General features: G+C 41.3%; 1 protein-coding gene across 1 annotated transcript in view; it reads right to left on the bottom strand.

Annotated features, from left to right (window-relative positions):
• Positions 1-9837, bottom strand: part of LOC109464294 (L-ascorbate oxidase-like) — an 18392-nt gene extending 8555 nt beyond the window's left edge. Inside the window, exons 1-9 of the mRNA XM_019761248.1 lie at positions 9530-9837; positions 7442-7542; positions 5965-6110; positions 5575-5680; positions 4868-4971; positions 4262-4371; positions 3682-3859; positions 2981-3116; positions 2347-2477 (exon numbers count right to left, since the gene is read on the bottom strand). Coding sequence (XP_019616807.1) covers positions 2347-2477; positions 2981-3116; positions 3682-3859; positions 4262-4371; positions 4868-4971; positions 5575-5680; positions 5965-6110; positions 7442-7542; positions 9530-9815 — 1298 coding nt within the window. The 5' untranslated portion in view covers positions 9816-9837. The remainder of the gene's footprint in view (positions 1-2346; positions 2478-2980; positions 3117-3681; positions 3860-4261; positions 4372-4867; positions 4972-5574; positions 5681-5964; positions 6111-7441; positions 7543-9529) is intronic.
• Between the last annotated feature and the right edge of the window lie 2468 nt (positions 9838-12305).

Genomic DNA, 12305 nt, shown 5'->3' with positions numbered 1-12305 from the left:
TTAAGGGTTTTAACTATATGGCTGTTAATAGTTCCTCATACCTATCTCACATACAAAGTATGAGCCGAATTGGCCGACCCCCATCTTCCGACCTCTGCCTGGTTCTGCCTGATTTTCTCGTGCAATAACTCATATTCCATTCGATATATCGTAAAGACCGTACTTCAATAGAGTAAATTAGTTAACCTTCAGGCAGATGTAAGCTATTTTTTATTCATTTATCAGTTTAGCAACTACAACCAGGGCTGCAAAACTTGCATGCATGTAGCTACATTCAAGGGATAGCCCGGATATAGTCATAACAGTCCTGTAGTAACTGTGTTCAAGACCAGTTGTACTCACCACTGCCCATGTTGTATATGTATAGCAACAGGTAAAGACATTATAACTGTAATGCAGTAAACTGTGTTCAAGACCAGTTGTACTCACCACTGCCCATGTTGTACAGCACCAGTTGTACGACGTTACCGGTATTTATGCTGATGTAATAGGAACATTCACAGAAGTTCTCTCCACCACAGCTTTGTCCACACACGGAGTAAGACCGGCGCCCTTCCTGTCAACCTGAGGAACGTTGCAGGGACCGTTTATTTAGACAAATGCCGTATTATTCTTAACAGCACAAACCAAGGGACAGGGGCAACGAGGCGCTACACTAAAGTAAAACGTAGATTACAGCACCTCGTTTCTGTATTGGTGTAGCCAGTATAACTGCCCTTCAATGTGTTGACGGGGCGTTCTATTAAATAGTTTTTAATTTAGATTTGCAATGTGTGGCCATGTCGCAGAACGGCAAACTTTACAAGTAAAACGCTCCGCCAAAGCCCTGAGGTTTTGTGGCGTAGGATTCCCATCTTTCTCCTTGTTGCCAGTAATGTTTTCACCATTTTTCAAGATCATGATGTTGCGTTTGCAAGTGAAATCCCGCTTTATACGTTTTATACGTTTTCCGCTCAAATTTAGCCTGTGTATACAAGCTCTCGGCCGGAGGTTAATGACCCCCACCCCAAGGGGGGCGGCAACCTAGGGCGGCGGCCGCCAGGAGCGCGATTTAGTCAGGCTACGCTCAAATTGTGCAACTCTATCCCTTGTCACGTTGTATTTTTACTGGCATTAATTTAAGTAGACCAAAAGAACAGAGGGACATACCGTTGGAGGAGACCTCGGTGGTATGAAGCGATGTCCGTTGACAGAAGACCGCTGAGCCCCGTTCAGCTCGTTCCCAGAGAAGTGGAAGTTGATAAAGTGTTCCTCCCACTTGCTCTCCCGCCGAGGAGCGTCCTCATTAAGAGCAGACCGTAACTCGTGGACGTTCATACATGTTTTATAGCTGCCGGATGGATAGTTTCTAAAGACAGAAAAATAACGATTTTATATTTAGTAGTTCACAAATTTATAGTATCGAGCAGGGACGACGCCAATAGGTGTATTTATTACTCCGCCGCACATGACTAGGCAAGTTCTGATTTATCGTGACAACCAAGTAATTCTCTTTCCTATGTTTATATATGGGAACTATGTCAGAACATCGTAGCCAAAAGTCATCTACCTAAGTTTTAGACCTTGAAAGAACACTTTCACAGGGTGGTCCAACCTCTAAAGTGTTTATTTAGACAAAAAAATCCTATCCAGCGGCAGCATGCGTGAATTCTGCCCGAAACCTGAGAAGTAACCCCTGACCTCCTGGACAGCTAATGACCGCAAGAAAACCTATATCTTTTTTAGCGAAGCAGACAACACAAAGATGGCTGAAAGTCCGGGTCTTTTTTAACAAAATATACCAGAATATTTTCGATTGCCAAGATTATGAAATAGAAGATTTCCTCCCTCTGTCAAGATATGTGTCTGTGTGTGTGTTTTATTTTCTGCTTACGTTTTTTAATTTTTCCACTAGCATCTTGTGACTCTGGGACCTTAATTGGTATTACTCAACATAAGGGAATGCTGAGGTGATCTTTTCCAAAACAGGACAAAGGACACTACTTCGTCCAAGCGCTGTGGGTCATTGGTCACAACAAGTTTGTTTTGGCAGGTACACACACAATCTGCCGTACGAAGTCTCGGTAAAGGTGGCGGTCCGGAGTACCTTGTCAATGTGAGTTTTTCATGGTTTTTAACTTATTAGATGATTTTTGTGAGCTCGAACTTGTAGTTTTTGACTAGCAAAATAGAAGCCGGCCTACATGTAGATCTAGTAGCATATCATTTATCATTATCATTCATCGACAAAGCAATGTGTGCTACATTTTTTATGAACAAATCATTGCCAAACATTTTTTAAGATATTGATAGTACAGTAGGTGGCTTGTACAGGTCGCCTGTATTCAGCCCCTGCGCGTATCTCACTCAAATGGACAGTTGACCACAGTGCAGTCATTGGATGCGTCGCATGGTCTCCTCGTAGTAGCCGGGTCGCTGTCCACGGGCGCCCCTCGGTAGTGGAGTATCGCCTTGGCAGAATGTGGCCGCACTGCAGTCTGTGTGTAAAGGTGAGGATTTTAATATGGTCATATGTCAAATGATCGCCACCAACGGACCGTATAGCTAGAAACTGCGTAATAGAGTGGTACCAATGTGATAGACTGACTCTGTGGAAAACATGCGTATCCGTTGGGCCAAGGGTGTGATCTGGATAACAAAGTTAAACGTATTGATGAACCGGACGAGGGGAGGGGGGTCTTGGACTGTGTTCGCGCCTCTTACGTAGGAAAGATACAGCGGAAAGAAGCAGTACTCCAGTCACCATGTCTTTTGATAAATGTTGGAATAGAAAAAAAAAACATTACGTGTCTGCCGCAATACGATGTTTTAATACACGAACAGGAAAAGCTTTATAATCCTAATCATAGGCAGCATAGGCAGTCTTAGCTGGCTATCTCGCACATAAGATGTTCTAACTGTGCTTTAAGAACTTTGTATGTACTACATTCTATTCTCCTGGGGTCGTCCGTTGATACCGTGTTCTGTTACCACAACTCACCCCATAGATATCAGTGTCCTCCAGTGTCTCCGCGCGTAACCAGTAGTTCTGAACCGGCTTGTTTTTTGTAGAGATGTAGAAGTCAAATCTCTCTCCTGTGTTGATGATGAAAGACTCTGCCTTTAGATCCTTGATTCTGTAGTAAATAACGTGGAAGAAGATTTAACAACTAGATAGAAAACATTAATGTTATTTTCACATTGTCTAGCCCAACAAACTATACTGTTCCATTTATTCTTACTTAGATATTTGATGACCAGCCCCTCAATATACGTTGTGCTACATAATGGTGTACCACGGGATGTCTGGTGCAACACCGGTTACCATGGTGACAGATGTTTGGTGTAGGTCATTGGCCTTATGTGTTTGGAAAGAAGAAGAAGAAACTGAGCCAAACGGTTTATGTCTTCCTTCTGCAAAGGTATTTGTAAACATTACTTGGTTTAATGTACATTAACCTGCACGAGCAAATACGACTTGACAGGAAAAACATTATTGTTACTTAGGACTTGTATTTCAAATAAAAGCCAATAATTCAAGTTTATAGCTTTCGTAAGAATATATAAACGTATAATCGACAGGAACACATACGTTTGACTTCTAAACAGAAAAGAGTGGAAAGTAGTGGTGACACGCATTGTCACTACAGATGAGACACACGGCGATATACATGATGACTTCTGTTTCTCACCAATACTCACCTGTTGCCGTCAGTAGCGATCATAGTCAGCTCGTGTCGGTCGATGGAGACCCGGAAGGCGTAGCTCATGGCAGCGCTGATGACCCGGAAGCGATAATTGACCCCAGAATGCACCTCGAAAGTCTCCAAAGGGACGTTCTGATTTTCAGACTCCAACCCGTCGTTGTAGTAACGGCGGCCTGAGAAATATACAAGGATTTCTGTCTTCCCGTACACACAAAGCGCGAGTGGTATGTAAAAAAACTGAAGCTGCTAGTTCTAGGACTTGTAAACCAGGTTTTTCAAAGTAAATAGTCTAGTCATTTAAATGCAGTATAGTAGACTGTACAAGAAGTACATATAGTGGGCTGAAACAACACTAATCCGATGTATAATGGTTTTCATTAAGCAAAAACGCAATGTTGTTGAGAGATGAAAACTTATTGAGAACAAATACGGATAGGATCTTAGGTACTAAATATATTGGATACCACACATAGAATGCACGGTGAGAAATAAACACCCTATATTTGACTGAAAATGTCGCCTCAGCGTTCTATATCATAGTACGCGAATTATTTAGAAAGGTAAAATCTGATAACCTTTCCCGTTGATGAGTCCTGACACAAACGGTATGGGTGCGATCTCCGTGCCGTCATGCTGCCGTTTGTTGTAGTAACACTGGGAGTTGTTATCGTACCCGTAGGAAAACCTGCAAGATAAGGGAACACCATACTCATCCTTGTAATGACCTAATAATAGTGAGCTTATGTACATGTAGGTTTTCGATATACATCCTGGAGATACAAAAAAAGCTTTTAAATAAACATTGTACTGGAATATCTGACTGCATGCGTCCTTTATTAACGTCACAAATTTTTGGCAAGATTTATTTTAGCCACTACAGTAAGCCACATCTGGTACTCCAATCGCATGGATCAAAAGCGACCCCTAGCATGCAGTTGCGGTCCGCAAGCCAAATGTAGTGGGACATTCTAGCAGCAAAATGCCGAAGAGCCGGTTCAGCTCACTATCCAACAATAAAGCTTTGTGTCTGTTTCTCTTTGATATTTTTTTTAAATAAAGAACTGACCTTCAAGGTACTGAGCAACCATAATTAATATATATGATAAACCTACCCTCATTATAATCTCATATACAATAAAAAGGTAAGGTATTTGGGATCGGTATAGACAAATTAAACTGACCTTGAGGCTTCCCAGTTGACCCTGAGAGCTATATCCAGTGATTCCTCCCTTTGCCAGTCATGGAGCAGAACAATGAATTCACGAGAAAAGGCCGGCAATCTTGGCTGTGGAAAAACGTGGAGAGATCGAGAATTAAGTCACTGTTGCCTTCCAAAACTTGTTATTCCAAAACATATTTTGTTTGTGTGTTTGTGTGTGTCTGTGTGTGTCTGTGTGTGTGTGTGAGTGAGTGTGTTAGTGTGCATGTGCGTGTTCAAGTGTGCATGTGTGTGTGTGCCTGTGCGTGTGTGTGCATGTGTGCGTGTTAGTGTGCATGTGTGTGCGTGTGTGTGCATGTGCGTGCATGCGTGTGCATTAGGTGTGTGTGTGTGTGCGTGTGTGTGCGTGTGTGTGTGTGTGGTGTGTGTGTGCATGTGTTCATGAGTGTATGCATGTGTGGGCGTGTGTGTAAGTGTTTGCATTTGTGTATGTGAGTGTGTGTGTGCGCGTGCATGTGTATGCGTGTGTGTATGTGTGCATGTTTGTGCGTGTACGTGTGTACATCTGTGTTAAGATTCCTTCAGGTTAACCTTAAAAATAAAACATGTGAAACCAAAACCTTATGTTTTGGAATGGATCTCGTTTTGGAATACAACGTACACTGTATTTGGAATACAGTTGCATTTTATTTTGGAATAAACCATTTTTGACAAGCAGCATTAACATACCTGCTCATCCTCCTCCAGTACAATAAGCGCCCCGTACAGTCCGTCTGTCCTGAAGGTGCCTAAGTGGGCGTGCCACCAGTGTGTTCCTCCTTCTGTGGCATTGAACCTAAAGAAAAAAACAACGTTTAATCTCGTGTACCTCGTAACCAGGTAAAGCTATTCACAAGGGTTGAGAGTAACTACTGGTTAACATTAACTACTCATCTGTAGGTGAAGCTATTTTTATGGTTGATAGTAACTACTGGTTAACATTAATTATTATATCGCTAGAAGGCGTCGACCAATTAGAAGGCTCCGTTTTCCATTAGTTATCAGGCCGTAACCTCAAAAGTGGTCGTTTATTAGAATAACTGACCACTTCTTGGACAGTACCATTATACAACCACACACCTGTAAGTGAAACTCTCCCCCGGGTTGATAGGGCACTGTGACACGCCGCCCACCCCGTCCATCCACGGCGTGTTGTGTTGGGTGATGCCGTGCCAGTGGATAGAGATGCCTTCTTGTATCAACTTGTTAGTCACATGAACGGCCACCTTGAAAGAAACAAAAGTTTGAATCATAAAGGTAACATGGGTAATGTTTATCTTCGCATATGTTCTGTTCACTCTTACTCAAAAATTTTCATATATATGGTCAGACAGGAGCCTAGAATAAGATCCCTGTCTGTTATAAAATGGCAACATAATGTAGCCCAACACTAGTTACCATGGTGACAGACGTCTGGTTCATGTCATTGACCTGATTGGTTTGGAAAAGAAGAAGAGGAAACAGAGCAAAAACAATATTTTATTTCGGTACACATAAAAAAAGATGAGAATAGATAATACATTGCATGGTGAAGTGAATGTGATGACCATGTACCAACGTAATTGGTCACCCTGGTGAGTGAAATTGGACTGATGGTAATAAGACTGGACTTAGATGCACAGTTGTGGTGTATCATGAGGTCTTTCTAAAGGAGAGGAGATATTATTTTTTGTAATAGTTTAATTTATTAGTGAGTACGTATTATTCATTTTTGTTCTCCCTCCATACAAAGAAAAATAACTGGACAGATGGCAGTTAGCATGGTAACTGTCAGGATACTCAGGGAAAAGAGTTGCTGTTACAGTTACAGGCTGGCTCTATGCCTAGAAGTGGCCAAATGGCCTTGCATTGAGCGACACCGTTAAAAAGAAAAAAAAGATACAAGACAGAATGAATATGTGATAAGTTAGAAGATATAAATGTTTCACTAGCTTAGGTAAACATTCATATCCTCTGATTAATCATGTATCAAATCCTGTCTCGACATATGTCTTTTTTAATTATTATCAATGACTGATAGAGAAAAAGAGATGACAGTCTACTATTAAAAGATGTCAAATCAACTACATTGTACATATGATGAATCTGTTATTGTTAAGAAACTGTACGTAACCACATCCATGAAAATACTATCATAAATATGTTGATTTCATCAGGTTGGTAAGTCACTAAATAAAGAGACTATTTTTACACAACCTAGAGAGCTTTTTTTGCAGTCAACGATTCGGTAACCGTCTGTCACCTACCTCAAGTCTGACTAGTTCACATTGCACAGCGCATGTGTTGCTGTAATAGATGCGTTCACAAACGCAAAGTTACAGTACGGTTACAGTACACTGAATCAACAATACGATCCCAAACGTAATGGGATATGTGATATACACATAATTGTTGTGAAATAAATATTTGAAAAAAGAAGCATATGTTGCAGGGAGCAGTGTCTAAAATGCGGTCCCAAACGTACATGTACACCGAAACGTCGGCTGAATGAACCTCTTGGTTGTGAAAAAAGAGCAACAACAATATCACAGGGTCGAATAATGATAATAACAACGACCTGGGCGTTTTTCCAGACGACGATGGTGGGTCCTGGCAACGTCCGGTTGACGGCGATCAACTTCCGGTGGAATCCATCCGCCACAACAACCGTCCTACTCTCTATTTTGAGGGTGGTAATCAAAATAAGAGTATTATCAATGTAGCCTACTGTCACAAGTAAACTAACACGCTAACCAACAAACACTAAAGGTCAACTGCAACAACGTATATGTAGGAACCCTCCATTAGGCTCATTAACCAACTTGACCTTTGTCTCTACAACTGTTACATACAGTAACTACTAAAATCATGAACATCCATCCAGAGTTATGCCGCCTACATCGACAGTCTAGTATAGTCAAATAAGCAAGTAGAAGGAGCGGACTTGCATTACAGGTGCTACCCGATCTCACGATACAATACTGTAACAGTAACTATGGCCATGTTTATGTGAAGTCACCCAAGGCGTTTTACATGTGGTTTACCCCGAAGCCGGTTTCAAGTGGCTCCATCTGAACACTCCAAATCACATTGAAAGCGCCTCGATCCCAAGCCACTTCTAGAGGTGGTTTCGAATCGGTTTTCCCGCATCGCGATTTGCGTCTGAACGCAATGACAATGTGATTTCAATGTGACTTCGCCTGGTCATGGATTACGGGCTGATATTTCTTTATTTATATGCAATACCAACTTTTACGTGGCAGCAACTTAAAGAGCAGTAATGGTCAAATAATCTGTCAGTTCTAGGGCGAGCTTCACCGCCTCTGGCGGGACCACGTCGGCATTCGGCCGAGATACGCTGGGAGGGGGGCATCAGCAAGCAGGTCGTTGACTTCTAACATTAATAACACGCTACGTGTTTTCATCAAACAACAATAAATGTACCTTAGGCGAATTGTGATCAGACACGGTTTCAAAGGATTGTGTGGCACGTGGATCAGATGTGAGGAATGTGAGTTACCCGAATCGCGGTTTGGGTGACTTTACATAAACACGGCCTATGTTTACATAGCAGGTGTGTCAAGGTCGACTTATTGTCAGGGTTGTTGACTTGGAATCTAAAGGTTCTGGGTTTCAAATTTCTAGCAGGTCCTTTTAAAAAGCTCTTTATACCCATTTCTGCGATAGACTCGCTGATAAAAATAAGAACCTAGCTTCGGTTAAGGACGCCCTCTGGGACATAAAGCTGGAGGGTCTGTGTTTGAGGTGAGAGACAACTTGAGTGTGTTAAAAGAATGTGGTTCCACGGGGCTTTTGTTTGGTGTTTGACAACTGAATGTCTACCGACGCGGTTACATGAGTGGGCGTGTGACGCCTGGACGCTCACGGTAAAAGTGACTTTTCTCCCAGGATTGACCTTTGTGCCCTCTGTGGGCGTCGTTACTATGTTTTAGCCTGGTTACCAATATTATGTAGCTACCGAATCACTGTAGCCTGGGTGCCATCCTTTGTAGTTTCGCCCGCTCTCTAATGTCGGTGGCTACCACCGTGGTAACAAGCAACATTAGGGAGCAGGCGAAAACTACGGAGGACTGCACCCAGGCTAGAATCACTGTCGTTCTCTCCACAATATCGGTAGCGAAATATCATAAAATTCCCAGTATTAGAATTGTCTTTATAACCCACTCTATTATGCGAGAGAGTTTATTTTCCATTCCGATAATATATTATCAATAGGTGGTTTGATTGTAGGAAGAGGCCATGTTTTGATTTATCTATACAGGAAAATGTACTAAAATTTGAGAGCTTAAGAAATTAATCTTGGCTGTTATTCCTGTTCGGATATTATTTGTATATAATTGCTCCTATATACGTTTATTTTAAATGGTATGTCAAAGTATATGCAGCTTTAAATTGAGACCCTAACTAATTGGGGGGGGGGGGTCCAATAGTTTAGGGTTATATCCTACAGACCATTGGCAGACTCAGAATACATTTAAAAAATAATAGTAATAATGATAATAATAATAATAGAACGTTGGACATGCTCAAGCATTTGACTCACTGGGATCCAACACTTTGTGTTCCAACTGGCCAGCAATTATCATATGGCACTTGTGTTGTAAATCGAAGTAGGTGAAAATGAAAATGAAAGTAAATCCCTCACCCTCAGCCGTTATAAGAATTAAGGGCGTCAGATTGTTACAGTTGTTCGGGTCGTCACGATTTGTCTCCCGCCTGCCGAACCGGTTCAGCCCGGTGAGTTGTACGGGCCTGCCCGCGTCCCGTTCCTCGTCGTACTCGAACATGGTCTCCCAATACCCCACGTGCCAGTAGAAATCGTACTCGTCCTGTTTAGGGGGCGGTCGGATATAGTTCATAAACGGCGGGGTGACCGCCACTCCTAACGGCAAAAACACGCACAGAAACACCATCCAGCTCCCAGGCGCCATTTTTCTTTCCTGTCTGCTTTGTTCGAAACGTTGACATTATGACCTCTAAACCACCTTGAAGGATAAGATTACGGCCCCGGGCACATACGGGAACAAAAATACGACAAACCTGGACCAAAGGTGATCATGAATGTGTCCTTGGCTACACTAGTACCCACGTTAGCTATAGGTAAAGCCATTGGTAAATATTAGCATAGTGAGGCCCAAAGTCAACACCATTCATAGCGACCTTTTTTTTATTAAGGGTTTCACGGGAAAGACGTTAATTGACGTGAGAGCTCACTTAATTATTGGTTATTTGACAGTTGAACAAGCACACACCGGCAAAACGCACGAAACACCTAGTGCATTGTTTATTTGAACGAACGTCTCGTTTGTGATTCGCGTGTTTACGGACTTAATTTTATGGATGACATCTGAAGACCCCCAAACTAGTGCGCGCGGGCGAAAAAAAAAATCCGGCCAAAAATAAAAATGCTACTAAACAACAGGAATACAAAGGCAAAGCTGGTGTTGTGAATTTGCGGCATAACTGCGGCAGTACATAGCGACGTATACGGCAAGCCGGCACATGCTGGCTTTTTGCGGACTGTAAGTATGTACTGAGTTCTTGAGTCGTGGAGCTTTGGTAGCCTGGGTGCCATTCTCTATAGTTACCACCGGCTCCGTACTGTCGCTATATAACAAGCTACCATGGACTATCCAGGCCAGAGCCTCGAATGACGTGATCTTTTTTTTAGAACAGACGAAAATCAATGCGCGCGCGGATGTTATCCATAACATTAAGGAGGTGTGGCCTGGCGTCCCGTTTACGAGTTTCCAACGTGTTTGTGTATATTGCGTTTCCCGGTTCGCATGCTAGGTGGCGCTGCAGTGAGAAGATTGCGGTCCCAAGCATTGTAGAATGTATTCGTCCCCTAAACGAGAAAATTTACAAAAAGTCATGACCCATTCGTTACGTTTGGGACCGCATCCTTCCCAATACAGCGCCACCTATAAATATTTATCTGAGTTCCACGATCTCATACCTTCGCCAAATGATGCTAATCTTTATGACTGACAAAGTAAAGGTTATTCCTCCTGATTATGCAAATAGGATCTAGCCTGAGTGTCAGCCTTGTTAGCTTTCGTCCGTTACCTTTCATCGTTTTCTAACTTTTGAAAATACCCTAAAAGCCCATCTTATAAACCACCCCAGCCACTTGTATTAGATTCATATCTTCAGTTATTATTATATATAATGTACACTATTGTTTCATTATTGTTATTGTTTATTTTGCCTATGTTTGAATTATTATGATAACAATTCCTTATGTATATATGTATTATTTCATATCAATTTCATTTCATCTCAATTTATGTATACTACTGTTTCATTATTGTTATTGTATCATTTTGCCCATGTTTGAATTGTTTTGATAACAATTCCTTATGTATGTATGCCTTATTTAAATTCAATTATGTTTACTTTTGGTTAGTATAGAGGAGGAGGGCTTAGCATAAGCTAAATAAGCTTTTTTTTCCCTCCTCCTGCACCTGTTTTATTCATTATCAAGTTACTATGTATAATTTTTTATTGCTGCTGTGCAAATAATAAACAAACAAAGAAACAAACAAATACCCAGGATCCAATCCCCGCCGGCGGGTCATATATGGTCAGACGGGGCTAAGCACAAATCGCAACGGTCTCAGATTTGTCTTGAGCTAATTGCAGAGAAACTAGACATCTCCTGTAATACATTGGGAACAGTAAGCTCAATAATCTGTGTATTGTGTACTGACTTTGCTTTAAGCCGTTAAAACGGTATAAATTTAGTTACGCTCTCAGTTTAACGTCATTTGCACTAAATCAAGTTACAGCCTTTTAACTATCAATCAAAGAGCGTTATGGTATTATTGACAATTGCCTGTTTATTTTTGTATTGCTAACAAAATTGTGGGTGTAGAAGAATTAAATCCGTCTTCTTTGAACGGCTCCTCTAGACTTATCTGTCGGAAATAAGTGTGGAAAGACCGGTTAACAGGATCAGACATACATGTCAAATAAGGCCACACTGACTTACTTTTATGGATTACATCCTCTGAAGACCCAAAAACTAGTGCGCGCGGGTAAATAAAGTAGATTTCGGCCAAAAAAAAATGCTGGTGAACAGGTATAAGAATTCAAAGCAAAATATGGTCATTTATTACTCTCATGACAATTTCTTTGAATGATGATGATTATCATACAGTGCATAATTAAAATACATTTTGTAATGAAAACCATAAAACCCTACATCCGAAAAGACTGGGAAGTAAAAGAGCTGTCACCTTCAAAACAAACAAAGGTCAAAAAATTGTCTAAATATAAATAGGAAAATTCAAAATATGAAAAAGGTCAAAAATTGTCTAAATATAAATATGAAAATTAACACAACAAAAGTACAACTTTCGTAAACTACATGCAAGAGGTATAACCCTCTTGAATAATTCCTCCTTTTTCTAAATATG

The sequence above is a fragment of the Branchiostoma belcheri genome, unplaced genomic scaffold (genome assembly GCF_001625305.1).
Source record: "Branchiostoma belcheri isolate BF01 breed outbred unplaced genomic scaffold, Haploidv18h27 scaffold136, whole genome shotgun sequence".
Lineage (NCBI taxonomy): Eukaryota > Metazoa > Chordata > Leptocardii > Amphioxiformes > Branchiostomatidae > Branchiostoma > Branchiostoma belcheri.
Note: the sequence above shows the minus strand (reverse complement) of the source record. Positions and strands in the feature narration are given on the sequence as shown.